General features: G+C 53.0%; 1 protein-coding gene across 1 annotated transcript in view; it reads left to right on the plus strand.

Annotated features, from left to right (window-relative positions):
- The window catches only part of LOC120392640 (transmembrane protein 214-A-like), a 43,857-nt gene extending 19,178 nt beyond the window's left edge, over window positions 1-24,679 (plus strand). The window contains exons 5-18 of the mRNA XM_039517401.1: window positions 493-627; window positions 2,197-2,279; window positions 8,180-8,285; window positions 9,596-9,677; window positions 12,804-12,905; window positions 13,842-13,983; window positions 15,118-15,209; window positions 16,439-16,487; window positions 18,034-18,147; window positions 18,691-18,808; window positions 20,197-20,290; window positions 20,543-20,711; window positions 21,163-21,314; window positions 22,258-24,679. Coding sequence (XP_039373335.1) covers window positions 493-627; window positions 2,197-2,279; window positions 8,180-8,285; window positions 9,596-9,677; window positions 12,804-12,905; window positions 13,842-13,983; window positions 15,118-15,209; window positions 16,439-16,487; window positions 18,034-18,147; window positions 18,691-18,808; window positions 20,197-20,290; window positions 20,543-20,711; window positions 21,163-21,314; window positions 22,258-22,384 — 1,565 coding nt within the window. The 3' untranslated portion in view covers window positions 22,385-24,679. The remainder of the gene's footprint in view (window positions 1-492; window positions 628-2,196; window positions 2,280-8,179; window positions 8,286-9,595; window positions 9,678-12,803; window positions 12,906-13,841; window positions 13,984-15,117; window positions 15,210-16,438; window positions 16,488-18,033; window positions 18,148-18,690; window positions 18,809-20,196; window positions 20,291-20,542; window positions 20,712-21,162; window positions 21,315-22,257) is intronic.
- Window positions 24,680-24,895: the final 216 nt, after the last annotated feature.

The raw sequence follows: 24,895 nt of genomic DNA on the forward strand, positions 1-24,895 counted from the left end.
GCTAACCCACTTCTGGAGCACCGCCGATGCCTGGGAAACTGGGATTTAATCATAGGCCAGCATGACTTGCTCCATTGGTGGGTCACTGTCTACCTGCAGGCAAGAATCTGAATACAAAGGTCTCTGTTCATCCATCTTGAAAGGGACAATTGTAAAGAGAGATTATTTGCAGGAGTCTCTTCTGCTTTATGCATTGCCAAGCCACCGAGGTTCTGAATGCAGCACTTATTCCTGTAGATTAGAAGACAGAGGCAGAACTGCGATGTTTTTTCCCCCAAATCCCACGTGACTCCAGTGAAACAAGCAGTTAGAAAATAATCCTTTTTATTCCTACTCTGGCATAACTGAGAATAAGAGTTGCTTGTTGACCCTGCATTGCACATGATCTGGGATTGCCATGTTTCCTTGAAGCCACTTGCAAGCTTTGATAGAAGCATGCATTAATGTGGGCCCATGAAATTCCCTCACACTTGTGTGTTCTTCTGGCTCCAGATTACCCCTACAGCCTCGTGAGCAAGGAGCTGAGAAGCATCATCAAGTCCCTGCTAGTGAAAGCCTCCAGCGTGCTGGAGCTCTTCTTCGACCACTGTATTTATACCATGTTGCAAGAGCTGGACAAAAGTCCTGGTAAGAGCCGAGTGGACCAGAGCCTGGTCAGTTCAGTGGGTCTCTAGGCTACAGGCACTGCCTGTGCTCTGTTGTTCCAAGAGCTGCTCGTGCAGGAAGCTCGTTCACAGGCCCAGCCTAGTGTTGAGACATTCTGGGGCTGAGGAAGGTTTTGAAGCTACAGGAATCTCTCTCTGTGTATTTCTGTTTATCACTAGCAGCCATCTTAATAGCTTGTAGGCGCGTGTACGGTAAAGCGTGCAGACTGCTGGGGGGAACCTGTTCTGACTGATTTCCTGTTCTGGTAGTTGCAGCTCAGATTTGGGCTCTATTGGACTGTGGCAGGGAGGGAATTCCTGAGCTGAGAACGCCTCCCAGAAAATACCCTCCTCCCAGCCCCTTTTTTCCCTTGTATTTTTGGCATACACCAAAGCTTTCAAAAGCAAGCCTAGAGTGATCATTATATGATGCTTGCAGTGTGCATGCCATCATTGCTGGGGGGCTCCATGTCTTGTGGCTGCAAAGTTTGCTGCAGTACTAGTCTTCTCCCCCCCCCCCCCCCAACACCTGCAAACAGATCCAAGACCTGAGCTGCTGTTTAAATAAGAAAACCGAGAACATGTGACCAGCGTGTGAACTGATGCTGTCGATTTGTAAATCTCTGGGCTGCCTGAAACAATAGCTCTGAGAGGTGTGAATTGCCTCATTTGTCTCAACAAGTGTTAACTCTGAAACCTAAAGATAACAAAAATACTGACATTAACTATTTCACTGCTGATCATTTTAGCAGAGCCATTCCAGTCATGTGCTGATCCCACTTTTAATTCACAGGGAGCTGCCACAGGTTTTGTGCTGCAGAGTGGCTGCAGTGCGGCTGCAGTGCGCACAACTCGTGATCATAGTGAAGCAGTAAGGAATGAATGAGCTGCTTCTCATAACCATCACCGCCCACTGTCTTCCTGCTCCCCTCCCCCGTGTCCCTTTGTAATTTAAACAAGGGTGGGGTTAGCCCCAGGCTGCTCCACTGAGTTACCCCGGGGCAGAATCTGTCTGGGAGCCAGCAGCAGCCACCTCTGCATTTCTTGGAAGCCTGGGCTAGGCAGGAGGTTTTTCTGCCCGGAGAAGCTATTGGTGATGTTTTCTCAGAAACTTGGTGACTCTGTTGTGGAGTGAGTGGGTCAGGGGCTGCTGGGGATCACCACAGTGGGGGGGTGATTATCTCCTGCGGTGGGACTGTACTTCCAATCTAGCAGAGGCAGGTGTGTGCTCACAGCATGGCTGAGATCAGAGGGAGGGACCCAGAATGGGAATGGAAAGCAAGGAGAGTGGATCAGAAGGAAATGGACCCCAAAGCATCATGCTGGGCCCCACCTCTGTTATGAAAGGGTTAGTGCGCCAGAGAGAGAGAGCCGCTGGACAGGGGAGCGGGTTGTGCGAACCTAGCTGGGTGTGCTGCTTGGCGGCGGATGGGGGGTAACCCTTCCATTTTTGGACATGGGGGTGGGGGGAGGGAGATGTGTTTAAAAGCAACATAACCTCCAACTGCTGGGACTCCAGCCTAGTCTGAGCCTGGTGTCGTGTGTTTTGCAGGGGAGTCGCTGCATGGATACCGGATCTGCATACAGGCAGTGGTGTTGGACAAGCCTAAAATTGCAACAGTGAATCTGGGCAAGGTGAGCGGAATGTGTGTGTCCAGCTACTAGGCTGGCCTGCTTGTAAAACCAAACAGCGATTCCCCTCCTATGCAGTGGGTCCTGCCGGTCCTTAGGTAATAAAAGGTAATAATTGGAGATATACCAATCTCCTAGAACTGGAAGGGACCTTGAAAGGTCATTGAGTCCAGCCCCCTGCCTTCACTAGCAGGCCCAATTTTTGCCCCAGATCCCTAAGTGGCCCCCTCAAGGATTGAACTCACAACCCTGGGTTTAGCAGGCCAATGCTCAAACCACTGAGCTATCCCTCCCCTTCAGAAAGATCTCTTGCTTTGTGAGCCACAAGGGATCTGCTTAGCTTAGTGGAGGGAGCCACGTTCCTTCTGAGCACCCCCATGTGCTGACCAGCATGCATAGAACATACTGATGGATAATTCAGATAGAGCCGTGGGTCTCAGCCAGGGGTGCACACAGCTCTTCCAGGGGGTACATCAACTCAACTAGAGATTGCCTAGTTTTTTCAACAGGCTACAGAAAAAGCACTAGTGAAGTCAGTACAAACTAACATTTCTTACAGACACTGACTTGTTTATACTGCTCTAGATACACTATACACTAAAATGTAAGTACAGTATTTATATTCCAATCGATTTATTTTATAATTATATGGTAACAACAAGAAAGTAAGTAATTTGTCAGTACTAATGTGCTGTGACACATTTGTATTTTTGTCTGATTTCGTAAGCAAGTAGTTTCTATTTGAGGTGAAACTTGGGGGGACGAAAGACAAACCGGACTCCTGAAAGGGGTACAGTCGTCTGGAAAGGTTGAGAGCCACTGAGGTAGAGTGTATTCCTGACAGCCGCATTCCCAAAAGGGACGTGGTTGGAAAGTTTCCAGAGGGTAGAAATGGCCCACCATTCACAGGTGGATGTCAGTGCTCCCGCCCAGACACGTAGAGGCCCAGTAAATACAGGTGCCACTCCCTTGAAGAATCCCATTGCCGTCTAGTAACCTGGTTCCCTGTTAGAGGGCACCGACTCTTGTCTCTGGGCCGGAGAGAGCAGAGAAGGACGTTTACCTGTTAGCTTTGCTTATTGCTCTTAAGCAGTGATGAGATGCACTTTTGTAATATCACACTCACTCAGAGCAAACGAATGCCACTGACTTTGGCACGTGGGCCATGCGGTCACTACGGTTTGTGGCCTGGGCCGTGGCTCTGGCTCGTGCTATCCCATTGCGCTGACGACTCTGTTTTTCTGGCCCATTATAGTTTGAACCCTGTGTTCCTGTGACCCAGCCCAAACCACAGCTTCACTTTTATGTGACCTCTCATGGTTTGTTTTAATTAATCCCTGGCCAGAAGAAGAAAAGGCTGGGAGTGGATGGGGCCTCTCCTGTGAGAATTGGATGGCATGTCTGAGTGCTGGAAGGCCACACCCTGGAAAACCTGGAGTTAGCTGGATGCTATGAGCTTCCCTCCTTTGTCCCTCCATAAAACTGCTCTTTGGCCTGGCTCCGAAGGTTTCTGTGAGCCACTGTGGAACAGGCAGTTTCTTTAATGAATGTTAAAAAATCCAACCCCCAGGCCTCCACAGTGACTCGCTCGGTTTCACTTTGGGACACAGCTGCCTGTGCTGCGCAGCGGCCGGGGGAGCTCGCTAAGGCCCTGTATTGGCAACAAACAGGCTGGCAGGCGTTTGAGCTGGACTTTTTTTCTGACTAAGTGTGTTTAGAAAAGTGAGGGGCTAATGGCACTAACAGCAGAGTCAGGCATATTGCATCCTGGGGCTGTGCGAGCTTCTCTCTCATACGGCTCCTGGGCCGTGCACCTGCTTGCAAGAACTAGGATACTGGGGAAAAACAGGAGTCTCTTGCCGCTGCTCCTGGCAAGGTAGGATTGCTCTGCACCCATCCTTACTGGCTCTGTTCTCTGTCTCTGTCCCAGCAGACCCCCTTGAGAGATGTCTGTCCACACCTGACTCCTTCTTTGGTTTCCAGCTTAGGTCTTTTCTTCTCTGCTGCTCCATTGAGCCTTCCAGATTCTCCATTCACACGTATGGATTGGAGCGAGTCCTTGTGAAGAGTCTGCTTCCAGCTAGGCAATGCCTGCGCTACGGGCGTGACAGTGGCACAGCTGCCGCACTGTAGCCATACTGCAGCAGCCGCAGCACAGGTTATTCCATTGACGTATGTGTCTCCACGAGCAGCAGTAGCTCATTTGACGGAAGCATCCTTCTGTCGCCCTAGCTGCATCTATACCAAGGGTTAAGTCGCCTTAACTGCGTCAACCCTGGGGTTAGGTTGCCTTAGCTGTGTCACTCGGGAGTGGATTTTGCACACCCCTGAGTGATGTCGTTATGTTGAGGAAGTGTAGACCAGGCCTCAGTGGATAGCAGTGCCAAATGCACAGGGCTACCGCAGCTGGCATATGGATCATAAAAACATTACAGAAAATTCCCACATTCGTTGAATAGGCATCACCTAAGAAGCATCAGTTATTCCGCCTGTAATAAGATGAAGCCCTGAACCATAAACCCTTGGTATCAGATAACCATATCTTCAGAAAGTTAGGAATAATTCCAGCTGTTGCATTCCTGAAGGGTTAAAATAATTAATTTACTGGATTTATTCAAAGTAAAGTTTTTATCTTGTTTTCTTTTTTTTGTTTCTTGTTTTGTTCTGTTTTCAGTTGCTTTATCTTTTGGAGGTTTCTGTAAAAACTCTAACTTTTAAAACAGAGAGACAGAGCTGAAGTGGGGGGGTGGGGGAAGGGCAACCTAGGAAGGTAGCGAGACCTGAGCCAAGAGAGATTAACTCCATCAAGGTATTTGAAAGTACAGGCAGCAGCAGCGAGTTTAGCAAACTGAGGGTACGTCTATACTACCCGCCGGATCGGGGATTGATTTATCGCATCTTGTCTAGACGCGATAAATCGATCCCCAAATGGACGCCCGTACTCCACCTCGGCAGGAGGAGAGTAAGTGGAGTCGACGGGGAAGCTGTGGTGGTCGACTCACCGACTTACCTGGCCGTCCTCACGGCGAACTAAGATACTTTGACTTCAGCTACGCGAATAGCATAGCTGAAGTTGCGTATCTTAGTTCAAACCCCCGCGCTAGTGTAGCCCAGGCATGAGGAAGCATATAAAGGAAAAAACTTAACCAGTATGTAAAAATATTTGAGAAAGAAGATTATATTTTTAGGTATGAGTGTGGAGTGTGGTTCTGTGGGTCAAAGCCGTTGGGAACCGGCACAGTTGGGAACTGCGCCCCTGGTTTTTATTCCAGCTCTGAGAGGAGATTGGGGGTAGTTACCTGCTCTTGTAAAACCTGAATTTGTTCCCCCAGTGTCTGTTGCTTTTGTGTGCCTGCCAAATGGGCGCGGGGGTGTTCTGACAGGCACCAGTCTAGGTTCCAGTTTAGGTTTTACCAGAACCTGGCTTTTATCATAAGGTGGTGGTTGCACTGCAGTGGACCCCGTTTCATCTTTTAATTTTACTAGGGCCACCTTTTTCCACTTCTGTCCCCATTCTTCAGGCACTGGGTAGCACCGGAAGCCTGCTGTTAACCACCAATATTTATAACGGGACGGCACATGTATTTTTTTGTAGGTTTCTTGCAGCTGTTTCCAATGTTTTATTCCGTTCCTGTGCTGGTTGTCTGTGGACTGCTTGCCGCCCTGCAAGGAGAGTGAGAGCAGCCCAGGGCTTTGTAGCATCTTCTGATTCTTTTAACACTTTCTTTGTTTCTGTTACTTGTCCCACCAATTTTGTGGCATGTTGTCTTAACCATTTAACAGCCATGGTTATAGTTTGCAATATTCTACATTTCAAGGCTACGGTCTCTGCCCTAGCCTTACAAATTTAATTCCATGTTTCTTCCCCATTATATTTTTTAAACTCTGGGGATTTGCAGGGAAGGGTTAAGGGGGTTCCCTAGCTCATGGTTTTCTGTCATGTTAGATTGCGATTCCTACAGAGGAGAGCTCGCTTACTCACCAGATCAGCGGTCGGAGTCACCAGTGTTGTCAGATGCTACTGGTGTGGTGCTCTGCTCTGTTCAGTGTTGATAACAGTCGGCTGCGTGCGTGTTCCCTCTGTGTGCTGCCTCGGCTCTGCAGATCGCTGACACAGTAAACCCCGAGAGAACCCCCAAAGACCACAGACTCTGATAAGGTACCAAGGCACACGGCCAGGTTTATTGCCAAACTAAACAGTCTCTAGCTCCCCGGATCAGATGTCTACGGTTCTGCTAGTACCTAGTGCCCCCTGGCAATGGACCGGCTCAGTCAGTGGCGGGACTCTCCACTACCGCCGAGGCTGGCCAAAGACACCGCCCCAGGGGTGTGTTCTTATACACAGGTACAAACAAGTTACACATCACTCCTGACGTACTGAGGTACAACCCCTCTGCGTGTTGCGGTGCTGCCTCTCCCCTGGTACAGGTTGGTTTGAACAAACAAGTCTGTCCATCGTATTATCCTTTTGACTGTGTCTTTAGGATGGGTCGGCCTCTTCCTCATTATCACTGTGGAATGTCTTCGTGCCGGAATGTTCTGGTGCCATCCTGGCCCGTGTTTATCCTATTAGTACTTGAGACCCTTTAGATATGTGTATCTGTCCAATTAGCAGCCTTCTTCTTGCCAGCTTCTGTGAGCAGGGCCTGCCTCTGGCGCACAGCTTAACTTTGCTCTATGTTAGCGAAGTCTTGACCATTCCTTTAGTTCAGGCCTCATCCCACGCCTCTGATACCGAGGGTTTATGGGTCAGGGTCTCATCTTATTACCCTGCCTTTCTGGGGCCATAAGTATTGTTCAGCTGATGAAACTGAGAATCCGGAAATGAAGAACTAGGCTGCTTTCCAAGCCTCTGAGTCAGGGTTCATTAATGTGATTTGTTCAGCCTGCCTCCTGTCCTACACAGAGCTCACAGCTAGACTAAATCATCCGGCTGGCGACAGGGGCACGTAGGGGCAGCTTCTCATTTGTTTGTTTAAAAAAACGCCAAATCCTTCTAAATGACTGAGCAGGATCCTGCTGTGCTCCTAGCCCGCCTGTCGCGGCTTGAGCTTAGGGCAGTACCCTGGCGCTCTCCAGCCCTTCCTCTTGTCGGTTTCATCCATTTGTTATAGCTTGTCTTGAAGTGTAATCTGGTCAGGGCAGGGACTGCAGCTGTGTATGCGGGCGAGGCCTAGCGCCAAGTCTGGGGGTGAGGAGAATGCAGACCTGTTTCAGTATGTCTGAGTATTTGTGGGCAGTTGAAGCCCAGAGGCCGTGGGGACCAGTAACTGGTGTGGAGAGAACCGAGTGCACAGCACTGAAAAGACAACAGTGGCTTCTCACCAGGTTTTCACGTTTTTCCCCGCTGTCTGTCTCAGCTTCTGGGGCGAATAATATTAGTGGCAGCTCACTTATATCTTAAATGCCCTTGCAGGTAGCGTTGATTTATTCGGCGTGTGTGTATCTTGTGGCCTTTAACCCTGTGCCGAGGGCATTTGCAGCCTAATTTTGGTAGCTCTCTTGCTGCTGGAGCACAGATTTGTTCCCCTCCTGTGCTTCGAAGGAATAGATCTGCTCTGATACAGCTGCGTTTGTTGCACCTGGGGGAATGCCTGGCACTGAATATAAAATTCACCCTCTGTTTTAGTCTCGTGTTACGACTTTTTTTGCTTTGAATCTTGTCTAGTTGTCTCTCTTCGTGCAAACACTTCAGTTGCAGGTTTGTTTCAGCTTCTCTTGTCGTGTTGTTTCCTGTCCCCAAATTGCCATGGCAAAGCCATGGCACAAAGTGGCTTAGCTACGGGTCAGATTTGTAAAATGTTGCTCTGAGCCTTCCTGCCTTTTCTTGGGAGAATGTTATGGGGTGAGGGAGGCTGTGGAGTTTTCTTAACTTAATTTAACATGTTTGATTTTCCCTTCAGTACTTAGAGCTGTTACGGTCCCATCAGAACAGGCCAATGAAATGCCTCACAATCATGTGGGCTCTGGGACAAGCTGGATTCACAGACCTCACTGAAGGACTGAAAGGTAAGAATGGGATGAGCTGCCCGAGTCCAGAAGATGCAGTCTGGGGAGATCCAGGGAGTGAACTTAATTTCCACTCATGCACTTGCTTTGCAACAGGACACATACCAGAGATAGCAAAGGCAGGTCACTGCAGGCATGTTGCTGTGGGACGCAGTGGGTGAGGGACCCCAAATAATTAATGCAAGACTTGTAAATGTGTGGTGAGGCTCCTCTCTCTAATGGGATTAGCTTTCTCTTACCTCACTTTCATGACGTCTTCATTGCCAGGGTAAATCATTTAACAGTAAAAGCCCGGGGTCACCTAACTTCTTTGGAAACTCGCAGTGCATTCTTAAAAATGTTAGAGACCAAAGAACCCAACTTAGGCCATGTCTATACGTACACCGATATGGCTGTGCCGCTAGTGCATTCGTGGTGAAGACGCTCTGTGCCTATGGGAGAGAGCGCTCCTATCAGCATCAATATCCCACCTCTGCGAGTGGCAGAAGCTGTCAGCAGGAGTAGCGCATGAGCGTTTTTGCCAGAGTAACTTGTCATTCAGGGGTTGGTTTATTCATACCCGAGTGACAAGTTATGCTGGCATGAGCTGCAGTGTAGATGTAGCCTTGATTGTCAAAGACAAAGTGGCACAGTACAAAAAAGGAGACACATGTATCGTCCTTCTGGAAAGCAATTCTTTTCTCCCAGCATATTCACCGTACACAGAAGGGGAGTTCAAAGGTATGCGTTTTAGCTGGTAGTATTTGTCGTCTGATTTGTATAAGTTGCAAAGCTCTTTGCCATTCTCAAGCCCACCAGTTTGTAACAGTTCCTTAACCTGTTGCTTTATGTGTTACTTTTCAACGCTCTGTTTTGGATACTGCATTCCCAGCCAGCTGATGCAGAGCTCCATCCCAGCCTGTGCTAGGACACACCAGTCCTGTATAATGGCAAAGCTGACTTCAGCTTTGCAGTGTGTTGTGGGATACTTGATGTGGGTAAACAGAACGGTGGAGAGGCATAATACCTTCAAAAAAACCCTCACACTCACACACTCTCCCCCCCCCCCCAATACTGTGTGCATAATGCCCCTTAACAAGGTGTGTACTACACCTGACAGACAGGAGTTTTGTTTTGGGTTTACATATAAAAACATTTCTGGCCCTTTAAAACATTCATCTCCCTGCCTGTCTCTCCCAAATAGCTTCAGGCAGGGGTGTAGCTCTTATAAATACCTACCTTTTACGCTGGCCGTGTTGCCGGACAGTTGGTAGGAAACACTTCAGAGACTCCTCCCTGTCCTGTTCTAATAGCTTTCTCCTTTTATGCAGTGTGGCTTGGCATTATGCTTCCAGTGCTGGGGATCAAGTCCCTCTCCCCGTATGCGATTGCCTACTTGGACCGGCTGCTGATGTGAGTTATAGCTGAATTTGATTGGTGTCTCTCCGTTAAGGATAAAACCTGCCCCAGCTGTCCTGTACCGCAATTCCTGGGCCATGGGTACCCTTGGCCTGCTGACATTAAGAACCTGGAGTTCTGACCTGTGGGATGGGAGCTCCTGCCCTCACCAGGGGTTGACGGTGTGTCACGCTGGCATAGTGTTGGAAACGTGAGGCTCCCTAGACTTGCAGTGACCCATGACCTCAGCCTCAGTGGGGTGACAGTGTCTAAATGAAGTACCAGTAATAACTGTATCTCGTTAGCTTAGCCTTTAGCGTGTCTGTTTTCTGTAACTTGGTGCTGACTACTCCCTGCCTAAAGCCAGAATCCTGGCAGCCCTGCATGGCTGAGGAGCAGGATTGGTTCTAAGTGTCCCATGGTCTCCTCTGGAGAATCAATAGCGGTGTTCTGCTTCTCCTTCAGGAGCAGGGAGCGCGAGACGTGAACGCTGTCATTCAGCATCAAGCAGCCACGGCTGTGCCCTGTGTCAAAGATCGGGGCAGCTGCGAGCTGCATCGTTGTATGCCGATTAGGTCCAGCCCTCATGTTCCTGGCCAGCTGCTAATGCAGCAACCCAGATCTAAAACAAGTGACACAAGAGAGAACCTAGCTTTGGCCAGTTTTCATCGTGAGTCAGGGAGCTCACTGGGCCGTGTCTATTGCGGACTGCTCACTGGGTGTGGGAGGTGCTGGCAGCCGACGGATTGACTTGTGCAGATGGAGTGCTCTGAAGGAAGCTGGTGTCTGTCCCACTGCTGCTGCCGGCAGTGCCTAGTTACGACATTCTGTCTCGAAAACGACTGAAAATTCCCCAACCGCAGTGTGTGTGTGTGGGGGGGGTTGACGCTTCTGTTGTGCAACTGTGCTCGTTTGTGTTTGACAAACCTGGGGAGAGAATGGAGCAGGCTCCCCCCAGCTACGCTTGGGCTGGGTGTTGGATGAAGATTCCTGGGCAGGAGAGAATACTGAATGGTGCTAACAAATACTGAGTGTTGCGTGAATCCATAAACTAGGATTACAGGTTTATGGCCTCATTTTGGTGTAGTAGGGCCTGTAATTAACAGCCCAATGGAACTGTCACTGACGCCTTGAACACTGGCACCAGCAACACAGAGCCCAGGACTAGACATCTCAGCAGCAGAAGATAAATTGGGTTCAAATTTGTCTTAATTTTCCTTGACGAAAAGGTGCAGGGCATATCTGGCTGAAGGGCCTGGGAAGAGATGCTGCAGAGTAGCCGAGGGTGGCAAGCTGTGCCGGTACTACCGGGACAGACAGATCATCTCCGAGGTAGCCAGGCTGTGCAGCGGCGCATTAGTGGACCGTGGCGGGGTCCTTATTCAAAGGCTGTGCACTGTCCATTCCCGAGAGAACGCCGGGGGCTAAGTGCTGGGCACAGAAGGAGAAGAGGGGACGTGCACCCAGGAGCCATGAAGGGAGTGAACAGACTTTTTCAGGGACGGGCTCCACAATGAATAGGCTGAATCTAGACTGCAGCTGGGGGGGAGGGCTGCTCTCACGAATGCCTCTGGCTCTTTAATTATCCTTTCCCCTCCTTCAGACACAGGATCCAGGTTTTCTGGTGTCTTCTCCTGTCTCTCGTTCCTGCAGACTGGTGGAAATGAGGACTGTGAGCATGGGCTCATTGCTGTGCACACAGCCACACAATAGCCGTTTTCACCTGTAGCGTAGAAGTTTGGAGGGCAGACGACATGCCGTCCCCAAGATGTCCTTTCTCCATTCCCTGCGTTAGGGCACGGGCTCTAGAAAAGCCATTTGAAGGTGATCTGTGAAGGATAAAGAGGATGTGTTCTTTAGCCACCATAGAGCAACAGAAGAGAATTCCTGAAAAGTTTTTACTTTAAATAAGGGTTTTCCCCCCATTTGTCTTTTCCCCGGGAACGTCACACCTGCCATGCGTCTGACGAAGTGGGTATTCACCCATGAAAGCTCATGCTCCAGTATGTCTGTTAGTCTATCAGGTGCCACAGGACTCTGTCGCTTTTTACAGATCTGTCATGTGTGAGCCAGATCTTGGGTGGTGTTTCCCCAGATTCTTCAGCCTTTGGAAGCCTGAGTAAATGCTCCAGCCCTTCTGGCAGGTTTCACTGTATGCTCTCTCCATTGCCACTGTCCTGCTAGGTAGCTGGCTGTCCATAGAATCCCAGGAAGAGTAGATAAGGCCTATGTTCCTAATGTTAGAAACAAGCACAAACACCTTTCTTGCCTCCCCATTCCAGCCCTTCACTATAAAGAAGCAAACAAGTGCACAAGCCCATTGTTTCGTCGCCTGTAAAGGGGGTGGGGGAGAGAGACTTTCGTCAAAGGCCGGTCTGGTATGAGGCTGAGTGCGTAGAACAAAAGGCAGTGTGTATTGCACAAGAAGACATGCTGGGAGAGGGGGAGTGAAAAGTACAGCATCAGCGCAGCCCCGAGGGAGTTCCTGGGGGTGGGCTGTTATCCTTAGCTCACGGCCTCGGGGTTGTAGTCTCCAGATGCATGGGGTGTTGTAAGGTGCAGCCTTTAATACTGCTTCAGAGTTGGGCCTGTGGAGCAGCTGGCAAGGGGCTTGGTTCTTTGCTTAGAACAGAGTGCTGCAGAGTATACAAGACAACTCTCCACCTGTTCAGCAGCCAGTGATGCGTCACAGCGAAACGGGGCCTGGAATAGCTGCGGGGTGATTCTGAAACCCACACACTACGCTCCCACCGCAGCTGTGTTCTCGGAATGAACTGGCATCTTCCCTGCGTCTGAGGCCTGAAACGTGTGAATGTTTGTACCAGCTGCTGCTGTTCTGGAAGCAATCCCTTGTAAGAGTGTTAGCAGAATATTCCCCGCTTGCTAACAGCAAAGCAGCCTTGCACGGCCGAGGGTCCAAAAGGACATTCTTTACAGGCTGATTTGTTTGATGTTCCCACTTTGAAATTAGGCAGTTTGGATTTAATCTCGTGTCTAATCCTGGAGCTCAGGTGCTCGTGATGGGAGTGGGGGGGAGCATGCACAGGCCTTGGAAACAGCTCACCAAGGGGTTCCCATCTGGCTGCCTGCCTGCAGTGACATGACTCCTGTAACCTCTGTCCTGACATTTTTCCATTGCAGGACGCACACAAACCTGACCAAAGGGTTTGGCATGATTGGACCAAAGGACTTTTTCCCACTCTTGGACTTTGCCTTTATGCCCAACAACTCCTTATCACCCAGGTACGGCTGACTTGCCCCCGGTCTTGATACAGGAGAGGTGACTTGCAACCCATGGGGCTTTATTTCAAGCAAGTGAAGAAATGGGTAGTGAGAAAAGCAGCTTGGCTGGGCAGGTGTCCGCAGCATGTGAGATGTCCTCTCAGGCAGGCGGCGCTAGCTGGGGACCTGGCGTGGGCTCAGGAGAGCGACTGCTGCTATCTTCATTTACCTGACCTTTGTTGGTTCGCTAACGGAGCTCTTTCCGGTAACTAATGAGGCTTGCACGTGTGTGTGGTAGACACGCTGTGAATGAATGAAAGAGGGCCTGGTTCACGGCCAGTTTGAAGACCAGATCGTTCCTCAGACAGGGAGCTGGGGGAGCGTGCGTCATGCTGGAAACAGTTGTTTATAGCTCCCGTTGCACCTGTCCAAGGGAAAGCCATGGCACAGCAGCTGGATGCACAATTGCCGTTCCTCGGGGGCGGGGGGAGTGTGTGAGGGCCCAAGTCTAGAGAGCCTTGGGAGGAAGGGTGTGTCTGTGAAGGCTGAGCAGATTGAGGCGGCTGGAACTGAAAAGCAAGAGAATGACGGGGGAAGGGCAAGGGGATTGGAAGAGGCGATACACTGGCAAAGGGGAGGGAAATGTTATGTTCCTGAAACTGGCTGCTCGCCACCCCTCCATTCCCTTCTCATGGTCCTGAGCAGGACTCGAGCGCCGACATTCGCACTGGCTGGGATCGTAACGCTCGGTGCATCCTGGGTGCTGTCTGACTGGGAGGAGAGAACAATCGCGCTTTGCCAGCAGCCCCACTGGAGAGCCATCTCCTCGCTCCTGTTCTGGCTCCCAGGCGTGCGCCCTGCCTTGCCACGTGTTCAGTGTTCCCCTGAGCAGCTCAGTGAGGCCGAGCACACAGGGCTGGAAAGAAGGCAGAGGTGTTCATGTGTTCTGTCCTTCAGCCTGCAGGAGCAGTTACGCCAGTTGTACCCCAGGCTGAAAGTGCTGGCGTTTGGCGCTAAACCTGAGACCACGCTGCACACCTACTTCCCCTCCTTCCTGTCCAGAGCCACTCCAAACTGCCCTGCCGACATGAGAAATGAGGTGAGCGCTTGGGGAGTCGGCAGAGTGCTTGGGCTCTTTGTTCTTGGCACGGCTGGGCCTTGACTGAGCGTGAGATTTCTGTGCGGAGTTAGCACCGTTCGGGAGCCAAGTGAGGCGAGGGCGGCACGCCTCGGGCCGGGATGCCCTGTGGGTGAGTTCTTCGAGCCCAGTTCCAGCCAGTCCAGAGAGCTGCCTTAACAAGGGGGGTGGGGGTGGACTTTGCCTCTCTTGCTGCCTTAGGGTGGATAAAGGAGGTCTGACGGGCTTGTAAAAAACACTGGCCTTCTGCTTCGCTCTTACGTTAAACGTTCAAGTCTTGTCCACTGCGTCGCTCCTGGAAGACACGTAGGGATGACTGGAGAACCGCTAGGACTGATAGCAGAGACCTAGCAAAGGAGACTGGATTGAGATGAGAATTCTCCGGGCGCTCTAAGTTGGTTTTTTAACACCCGTTCGTTCCCAGCAGCTGGGAGAAAAGCTCTTGGTGCAGAGACCCACCCCCTCAGCCCATCAGCTAAGGGCTGAGAAAGCTCCCGCTCACACTGCAGCCCCCCAGTGAAGTGAGGATGATCTGACTTGTTTGTGCAGATCTCGCTAAGGAAAGACTGGGCAGAAGAAGGGATTTTTTAACAAAACACCTTTCAGCCCCATTTTCTGTGCTTGGAGGGAAGTACAGGTGTGAGGGGCCCGGTGCCTAGATACCATGGTGATTAGTACGTTGGCAGTAGGTAGCTAGAGAGATGGGAGAACTAGACTAGAGAAAAGGGTCGAGAAATAACCTGAACTGCATAGTGGTGCTGGGTGGTCCAAGATGGCGCCCTGAACCAGGGCTGCTTCTATCAACTGGGGAAGCCAAATACTGCCACACGAGCAGAAACGCCGTCTCGCTAGTGGGGAGGCGAGTGGGCCTGGCTTCAGGGAGAGCTGTGGCTGCTCAGCCCTTCTGGAAGTCAGGTCACTTGCACATAGGTCCCAAACTCGGTCAACAAGCAGATGCGCAGCTTTTGGCCTGGCCAGCTGAGCTGCAGAGCTGGGGTGCAGCGTGACTGAACTGAGCCTCCCCGAGGGAGGGCTGGAGACACGTTGAAGTTGTAGCAAGCAGCCAACCAGTCTTTCTGCTTTCCTCCTGCGCAGCTCCTGATCTGCCTGAGCGAGTGCCTGAGCGTGGATGCCCTGAGCTTCAGCGTCTGGCGGCAGCTGTACACGAAACACCTCTCCCAGTCCAGGTAGGCGTGTGCACAGGGCCGATGCCAATGAGCAGAAACAGTCAGCAGGAGGCAGGGGATCCACTTCCTCTTGCCTGGGCTTGGCTCAGCGTCTGTTCTGGAGGACATGGGCTCCCCAGTGAGCACAGCTGATGTTCTGACGGGGTGGGAGTGGCGGGCAGAGGAAGGTACCCGCCCTGGGATGGCAGCGAGCCCAGGAGGAACTGACAACGAGCCTGATGAGTTTAACAAGAAATGATTTGGCGAGCGGCAGTTACCTGATAGCCCAGTGTGTCTGCTTGTGTACAAGCCTAGGGCCGGAGCATTGGGGTAATTGTCAGATTCCCCTAGAACCACCCTGGGCCAAGCCGGGATGCTGACTCAGGAACATGAGCCATTCTGAAGAAATTCCTGAAACCAAGAGCAGGTGTCTGAGCAGAGCTATGGGCTCGGGGCACAGCCAGCCTGGCTAACGTGCTTTCCCTGCGTAGCTGCGTCCTGCACAGCTTCAGCAAAGGCCAGAGCTGGGCTTCCTGGAGTTAAGGTAATAGGTAATAAAAAGAGGAGGGAGGGATAGCTCAGTGGTTTGAGCATTGGCCTGCTAAACCCAGGGTTGTGAGTTCAATCCTTGAGGAGGCCACTTAGGGATCTGGGGCAAAAATTGGTCCTGCTAGTGAAGGCAGGGGGCTGGACTCGATGACCTTTCGAGGTCCCTTCCAGTTCTAGGAGATTGGTATATCTCCAATTATTACCTATTACCTTCCTGGAGTTATTTGGGGAGATTCCCTTCTCTGCAGGCAGGGGCCACCTGTGTCAGTTCCTTTGAGTCCCAGCAACGTGCCCCTTCACTCCTCATTGGAGCATGAACTCTGTGAGGCTGGTGCAGTGGCACGGAGTCAGGTACTGCTGCCTTCAGGGTGGTCCAGGCCTTCTCTTCCACGTGACTTGTGACCCTTTGCAGTATTGGGCCTCCATAAGCACATCTAGGTTGCCTGGAAACTCCATGGAGCCCACTAGGACATACTGGCAGGCTGGGACATACAGCTCAGCCCTGACATCTTCTAAGTGAGAGCTGGGGAGGGACCATGCGAGGAAGAACAGCTGGAGCAAAAGCAGCCTGTGGGAAGAGAGGGGCAAGACGTCCCTTATCACTGCATTCTGTGGCTGGACATCTTCCTCCTCGCGGACACTAGCCTGCGGGCACCACCCTTTCACAGAGAGACTGAGACATCTTTCCTTTGGCTCCACAGCTTGCTCCTGACCCATCTGTTGGAGTCTTGGGACAGCACCTCCAGAAAAGTAGGTGATATGCTGGGGGGCAAGGACAATGGGGAAACCATCCCTTTCCATGGGGCGGGATGTGCTGGAGGGAAGGAGAAGGTAGTGAACTGGCACGTAGGAGATGAGGGTTCAACCCCAGCTCTGCCGTCGACGCCCTGTGTGACCTGGGCAGTTGCTTAATCTTGCCGGGTCTCGGTTCTGCCTTGCAGCGAGCTGGGCAGAATCGCTGCTGTTTTATCATTTCGACAGACAGTAGCGATGTTTGTTTTAAGCATTGTTTTTATTGTTAAACGCTCACCGGTGTGGGAGATACTGGGGGTCAGACAATAATTTTTAATGGCAGGTGATGTTGAGAGTCAGAGTTAATTCTTAATAACCATTAAAACCCATTGTCAGCATTGCATGTGAAAATATACCTAGTAAATACCTTTCAATGAAACTCTGAGATCTCGGCCCGTATCTTTCTTACTTTGCTTACCTGTAAATTTCACTTGTCGATGGAAACGTTTTCCCGGCAGTTTGTGTACGGTGAAATCAACGGTTACCTGTAGAAATCGAATCCTGCCATGCCTACTTTGAGGTCGCTTTCCCTGTGGGGCTAATGCGATCTCACTGCCTCACGGGGGCTGTTGTGTCTGCGGGTCCTGTCACTGGGGAGGTGTTTGGTCACTGTGGGATGGGAGCCTTCTAACATACCAGTATAGACCGAGGTGGTTCAGACCGTCTCCTCGCCTTCAAAGTGCCGTATAACCTGGCCCTTCCCTGCCTGCGTCTCAGGCCTTGCCTCGTACCGTGTCCTTCGCGCTGCTGATGCTGCCAGTCTCAACGTCTGGTTTCCTTTCCCTCCCTCCGCTGTCCCATGCTGCCCTCCAGCCCAGGCCAAGGTGTGTCTTTAGTCAGGTCCCACGTTCTTTCCAAGGCCTGCCAGAAGGGAGTTTCTAATTACATGGCCATAGCGAATGCCTGTTGTGGGCTTCCCAGTGCATCCCACCTTCCATGTCTGCCCTTTGGATTGCAGCTCTTGGACTTTACATTAGATTGAATTGCAACATTTAACACTAGACTGGAGAACAGAGGCGAGACCACTCCCCCCGGTTTCCTGGGAGGAGGGGAATGGACTACCTGTGACCTAACTGACCTCCCCCCTGGCTGAAACCCAGGGGTTTGAACAAGCTGGGCTGCCCAAACTTTGCTGCCACTGTAGTGCCCATATTGGGCAGAGACGCTGCGCTGACGGTGGGACAGATCCCAGAGCAGCTGTGGTCACCGCCCCATGCTGACTGAACACGCCCAGTGGTGCAGACCCCCTCACACAGAGTCAGTGTCACTCCTTGCGGGGGTGGCTTTAGGCTGCCTGGGGGGTAGAAGTGTGATAGAGAGTGAGGCTTGATTAACTGGCCTGGGGTCAGCATGGGAGCAGGCTCTGGGTGGGCTGCCGCTCTGCACCGGAGAGGGCAGTGTGGCCGCCCTGTAGGCCATGCTTTGGTCCCCCGGAGGTTCTGCCCAAGTGGGGTGTTGTGTTACGTCTCTGTGTTGTGGAACTCAGTGTCCTTCTTTCTTCAAGGTGCGAAAATCTCTCCAGGAAACGGTTCGTTCATTCAAAGTGACTAATGAAGAACTTGCCGTGAAAGGACCAAACAGCCTCCAGGATCTAGCAGCCTGCCATGCCACCTGCAAGGTGAGTGGCTTTCCCATGCAGGGCGGTATTGGGGCAGGGAGGCCAGAAGAGGCTTGGGAACTAACCCCACATCCCCAGCGCCTGGTTGGCATTGATAGGAGAGGGATTTCCCCAACGCTGCCCGGGAGTCCTCAGGCTGTTTTGTTTTCCTGCCTTTCTCTTCTGGCGTCGGTAGGAGTTACTCGGTTTCAGAGTGCAGCTTGGGAGTGGTGCTCAGAGGGGCCTGCAGGGCACTGCTGGCTCTTTCTCCTTGCTTCCCGCTGCAAAGAGGAGCCTGGCGCCTTGTGTAAAACAACGGGAAACAAGGCGGCCACATGCTGAGAAGGGGACTGTGTGGCTAACCGCAAGCGTGGCACCATCTGCATAGGGCTCCGAGAAGTCCAGGCACTGTGCGCCCGGCAGCCGGAGGACTGAACGGAACACAACAGATGGGAGGGGGAAGTGAAAAGAATGACCCAACTCTCCGATGTGGTAGTCTGTGGTTAAGCAGTTCGGAACCGGCTGCGTTTAGCAGCATCAGTTACTTTTTGTTCTGTTTCCAAGAACCTGCTGCATAAGATGAAAGGCCGTGGCTTCCCCTGGGTTCGACTGCTGCTTGTGCTTCTGGTGTTCGCTGCTGGCTTCCTGGTGCATGATATCAGGACACAGGGGTCTTTTCAAGGTAAGCCCTTCCCCCACTGAAACCCAGCTAAGATCAGATCCTCCATCGGCTTGGTGGATTTGTTTGAGTACGTGATTTCCCCAGCAAGTTCTTCCTTTGCATCCAGAGTTTGTGCCACCTTGTTTCCTCCAGGGCCGCGTGGCTCCCTGTTGGGAATCTGTGGGTTTTGTTACCTGTGTTGTGTGGCTGCTTTCATCCCTTCTCTAGCCAGCAGGGGTGAGCATGTCCCACCCGGGATGCACAGGCACTCACGGGGGCGTATGGCTCTGTTCACCATTCACTCAGCAGTGAGGCTGTGTTTTAGTAAAAGTCATGGACAGGTCATGGGCAATAAATAAAAATTCACGGCCCACGACCTGTCCATGATTTTTGCTATAAATACTTATTACTAAATCTCTGCTCCTGGGCCCTACTGCTCTGGGGGGGGGCCCTGCTCCAGTGGTGGGGGCTCACTGCTCCGAGGCCCCCGGAGACCGCTCTCCCGACAGCCTCCAGGACCACCCCCAGGGACTGATGCTCAGGCGCTCCCCGGGGCTGCTGCTCTGGCCACTGCAGCTGCGGAAGTGACAGAGGTTGCGGGAAGTCACGGAATCTGTGACTTCAGCGACCTCTGTGACAGAATCACAGCCTTGCTCATCAAACATTCAGCAACATAAGAACATAAGTACAGCCGTATCGGGTCAGACCAAAGGTCCATCCAGCCCAGTATCCTGTCTACCGACAGTGGCCAATGCCAGGTGCCCCAGAGGGAGTGAACCTAACAGGTAATGATCAAGTGATCTCTCTCCTGCCATCCATCTCCATCCTCTGACGAACAGAGGCTAGGGACACCATTCCTTACCCATCCTGGCTAATAGTCATTAATGGACTTAACCTCCATGAATTTATCCAGTTCCCTTTTAAACGCTGTTCTAGTCCCAGCCTTCACAACCTCCTCAGGTTGCAACATTCCCAGACCACCTTCTTACCTGAGCAGTAAGATGTTAGTGTGTTGCCCCTGCACAGTCACGTGGCTCAGAGCCAAGGTCATAAAGCAACGCCAGCAGCCTCCGTTCCTTCCCCCGTGAGGCTGGCTCCATGCGGCCCTTGGGAACCCATGCTAAATATTGGTGCTGTCGTCTCTCCCAGAACCACCTGTACCTGCTGAGTAGCTATTTCTCCCTGAGGTTGCTCTCCGCGCTGGGTTCCCTGTGTGCCTAGGACTTCCTGCCCACCACAGAGTAGCCCCTGCCCCGCTCTAACCGCGGTAACGGAACTTCCTGCTAGCTGCACAGACTGCAGCCCCGGGAGGGAGAGCTTGCAGAGCATGCTGTGTTCGAGCACTGCCGCTGCCGAATCAGGCCAGCCTTGTCTAAATTCCTCTCCCAGTGTCATTTGTTCTTTTCCAGCTTCTTCTGCTCACATCCTTCGCTCCTCGGGCATCCTGTCGGTCTCCCAGCAAGCCTGGAACAAAGTGTCCCATTACTCCCTGCAAGGATACAGGTCAGTGGCAGTTTTTAATTAAGCAAAGGGGCCAAAGGTGCATGAATGCATGTGGGGTTACTAATGCACTGAAGCCCACAGCCATTAGGAAATCCCCTTGTCTTGGAAAGCCACTCGCGAATGGTCCCCAAGGTTCCTAATACAACCTTATAGCTCCCCTGTTCGCCTGGTCTCTAAAGGCAGCTTTCACTGTAGTTCCGTTCCCCTCATTGCCTTCGCTGTTCAGATACTGACGCTAGCTCTCTCTTCCAGCTGGTTGGAGAGGAATGTCCCTGTTTACTATTCCCAAGTGCTGACGGTGTTGGGACCAAACCTGAAACTGGTTTGGACAAAGACCAATGAGACTGCAGTTTACGTCTCTGGGAAATGTTCCTCTCAGATCTCTTGGGTCAAAGACAACCTGCCCTGGTTCATCGAGTGGGTGAGGAAGAACTTGCATTAGCTGCCCGCTCACCAGCTCGGGTGCAGAAACTGCCTGTTCTGCTTAATGACTCCAGGTCACACTCGTCACAGACAAGTGACAGGAGCGGGTGGTTCAGGCTGCTGAACAAGCTGTCCCTGGCGATAGTCTTTCAGGGGTGTGCTAGGGAGAACCCGTTGTGCTGTGATGTGGGGATCTGAACTAGCGCCAGGAGGCTGGGCCCATAGCAGTGTGAGTGCCAGTGGGGGCGAGGCTACACCTATGTCTGGGAAGCTGCTGTAGCAGCTGTTACATCTCAGGAGGTGGGGTTTAGTGAAGAGGTTTCTTTCCCCAGACAAGAGAGAGCCCTTGCAGTCCGGGTGTTAACGGGCTGCAGCCAGCGTGGAATTTGTCTGATGCGAGCACATTGCCCCTGCTAAGCAAATTGCTCTCTCTGCCCCTTCGCTCTCAGCTCCAGGCCCGGGTTCCGGACTTCGTGCTGCACTTTGCTGAATGCATCAAGGAGCTGTTACTCTTCCTCCTGCAGAGCTGCCTGCTGCCGGCGCTGGAATCCATAGGCACAGCCCTCGAGCGGGGATGGGAGCTCTGTGTGGACGCTTGCAAGTGAGCAGCACTGGCCGCTTGATCGGCTTTTGTTCTTGTTCCTTTCGTCTTGTTTGTGAGCTTTTGGGCAGAAAGGGGAGGCTACACTGTCCCGGGGGTCAGGCCCGTCTGCCCTTGCTTAGAAAGAAGAGGAGCAGTTCATGAGTAATTCCCTGGGTCCACGTTCGAGTTCTGTAGAAGGGGAATGTTAGAACTAGAGCCACGGGAGTGATTAGTGGCTATTGCAGAAGTGCTGGCGGGGGCACGTGGTAAGAGACAGTCCCTGCCCCAAAGAGTTTACAGTCAGAACAGTGTCCGTGATCACCATTTCCAGAGGTGGAGCCGAGACTTGGATTAAGGCACATGCCTGAGGTCACATGTGGAGTCAGTGACACAACTGAGGCGTGACCCAAGATCTCCCAGTGCAGTGCCTTGGCCCCAAGCCTGTCTGTCCTTCCTCCAGAATCCCCTGGGGTTTTCCCCTCTGGCGAAAATACTGCCCAGCCCATACGCTTCGTGGTCATGGACTCTGCTGCTGTGGGCTGGGAGTGCACAGCCTCAGGTACATGAATTTGTGTGTGATGTGAAATGCCCCGGAACTGGCAGCTGCCTGTAGCAAGGCAGGTGATTCTGTGTGTTTGATTCTTTCGGGCTTTGTGCTGGAGCTCATCCTCCAGGATCTGAGCTATTTATTTTCTTACTGCCCTCGGTGAGCGGACAGGCACGGACTAGCAAGCAGAGGTGCTGGCGTTTGCCTGGTGGGGTCGAGGGAATGCCGGAGAAGTCCTCTTGACGTTGTGCATGGGTGTCTGTGCACAAACTGGAGTGGACTTTCCCTGCAGTAGATTTCGGTTGTCCCCTTTAGTGGCTTGCGTGGGTATAAGAGCTGCATTTGCTGCTGCTGGTCTGCTTAGCAGGTGTCTGTATGCTGTTAGCCTGTAACCTGTTCTCCTTACTCTTCTAGTGGAGAAGTGTCGTGGGATTGCATGAGAAAACAGCTGACAAGCTTTACCTATTCCTCCTGGCTATACCTGCAGAACACAACGCTAGCCATCAAGAACTGGGCCCTGGCCATGATTTCTGGACACTAGAGTCTGGCTCTCTGGAGCACTGGGGACGACGGTCACGTCGTTAATCTCCTCGTGTCTCGTGACGAAGGACGGTGCCGACAGTGCGTTTTCAGTGTAGCTGCGTTGAGGGGTTGGAGCAGGTGTCTGCGCAGGCTGAGACGCGGGGGTAGCTGGGGAGGTTTTCCCTGGGGCGACATGTCCAAGCTTTATGCGCCCTGTGGTTTAGTTTCGGCTATTCATGTCCAGCTCCCTCACCCCCGGCCTGTAACTCTGGCAAGTGAGCTGCTGACTGTGCCTCCCCACCTGGGCCTGGCACGGTCTTCACTGTGACGTTACCTGGAAGAGCAGCCCCTGGAAGGGTGGTGGCTCAGGTGTGTCCACTGCACCACATAGACATCAGTGGCTGCCTGGCCAGGCTAGCCTAGAGCCTCAGCCCTCGTGTGTCTGGTGTTGAGGTGCCGTGTAGCAGCCCACGAGCTCTCTTCCCCATTCACTCCCCTGGCCCCAACCGCTGTCACTTAGTTTGCTGAATCTCGCCACGCAGCCTCAGGTCACCTGCTGTGCTCTGATCCATTGCCCTGCCCAGGGGGCAGCCGTCCAGAGCCCCCCTTGGCCAGAGCGAACCTGCATTGACAGCGTGTCAGTTGTTCCCAGCCGCCCCCCTAAACTAACAGCTGAGGGGATGTGCTGGCGGCTTTCCAAAGAGCTGCAACATAGAACAGAGCCACTCTCCTCTCCACTGAACGTGGCAGCATGGGCCTTGGGGACTACAGCTCCCAGCAGGCATCACTCTGCTTTGGCCCTTGGGATCAGGAGGGAGTGCTGCATGCTGGGCCCTGGCGCCCCAAGCCACACCTGTTGCGGGGGTGGCCCACTGCCCTAGAACCTCTCCAGTTACCCAGACCGGGGAGTGGAGAGAAGGGCCAAGCCCAGCTCCCGCGGGATGCCTGAGTGAGGGCCGGCTGCGGGGCAGGCTCAGTGACCTCTGGCTTTGGCAGCCAGGCCCTGACGCCCGGGGGAAGGAAACAGGACAGGGTCAGGCTCCAATTCAGGAGGGGGGTGAGGGGAGCGTTTCTTTCATTTCACTTGTTCCTTGTGCCTGTAGGGGAGCCTGTCTCTCCGGATCCGCTTCCCCTCCCGTCAGTGTGTAAAACGGGCCGGAGGCGTGGCGGGGGCCAGGCACAGCGCTGTCCTGGCACTTGGCGGGAGGCCCAGAGCCTGTGGCAGGAGGAGGAGCTGTTCTCTCCTCACCCAGCTGGACGAGGGGAAGGCTGCTCTCTTGCCCAGGATAAGATCTAACCCCCGAGCCGACTCTGCCCCAGCTTGCAAAGGCAGGAGCAGTGTGTAAGGCTGCAGGAGCTGGAGTGTAATAGTGTCAGGCTGCAGTGTCTCTCATTCCACGCTCCCCCCAGCCCTTGCTGGTGCTGGGAGATTCTCAGTCCTAGACTGCAGCAGTGATCATCCTTCCCTCGACTGGCTCCGGGTTCAAGGGAGCAGCCTGCTCTTTAACCTCCTGTTCTGTGTGCCTAGGGCCAGGCCTTCTGTGAAACGAGCTGGTTGGGTCTCAGCCAGCCTGTGTGCTACTGGGCCAGTCTCCATCACCGCCACCATCCTGGCCAGAAGCAGCAGCGAGCCCGCTGCCTGGCAGTCTCTCCAGCAGAGGCCTGGCTGCTCCCTTAGATGCTGGGGATGGGCGAGGCTCTCTCTCAGCCTGGCTCCGTCCACTAGCACAGCCTAGACGGGAGATGACTCGGAGCGGGGAGATGCTCAGGCACGTCTGTAAAAGCCATATTAACCGAGCTGAGCCCTGGTGGGGAGCAGTGGAAGCTGCTTGGTGAACCCACTGTCCAGGCTGAGCCATATTGTCCCCCAAAGGATCAGCCAGCCCAGTGCAGTCCTGCTCCTCTGGTAGCCTAGGAAAGCCTGTCTCCTTGGACTCTGCAGCCTGCTAGGGAGTTTTCCCAACACCCCAAACCCTCTGTTGCTGGAGACAGGGCGTGCAGCGTGCCAGTGGGAGGACCCCCTGGGGAGACGGGTGTGGCAGGGGCCTCGCTTCTCCATGCTTGTATGTCTCGTTGAGGGGTGCTTGCGGCTGGGGTGTGCCCTCCTGTGCATGCCCTGCTTGCTGCCACCTGCCGGCCTGGAGTCTCACCCGTGTCCAAGATCCCCTCTTGCCACCTGGGACGGGCCCAGAAGGAGACTCGCAGCTGCCTGTGTTCCTGTCCGCTCACAGAATTCCAAAGGTTGCAGGACCCAAATCATTGAAATTGTACATGACTCTTCTTGAATGAAATAAAGGAAACGCGATTTGATCTGGGGTCGGGCGCTGGGGGTGATTTATGGGGGTCAGGCGGGCGCTGGGGCTGTCGGGGTCGGGCGCTGGGGGTGATTGGCGGGGGTCAGGCGGGCGCTGGGGCTGTTGGGGGCTGGGCAGGGGTCGGGCGCTGGGGGTGATTTGCGGGGGTCGGGCGGGCGCTGGGGCTGTCGGGGTCTGGGCAGGGGTGGGGCGCTGGGGGTGATTGGCGGGGCTGG

The sequence above is a fragment of the Mauremys reevesii genome, unplaced genomic scaffold (genome assembly GCF_016161935.1).
Source record: "Mauremys reevesii isolate NIE-2019 unplaced genomic scaffold, ASM1616193v1 Contig107, whole genome shotgun sequence".
Taxonomy (NCBI): domain Eukaryota; kingdom Metazoa; phylum Chordata; order Testudines; family Geoemydidae; genus Mauremys; species Mauremys reevesii.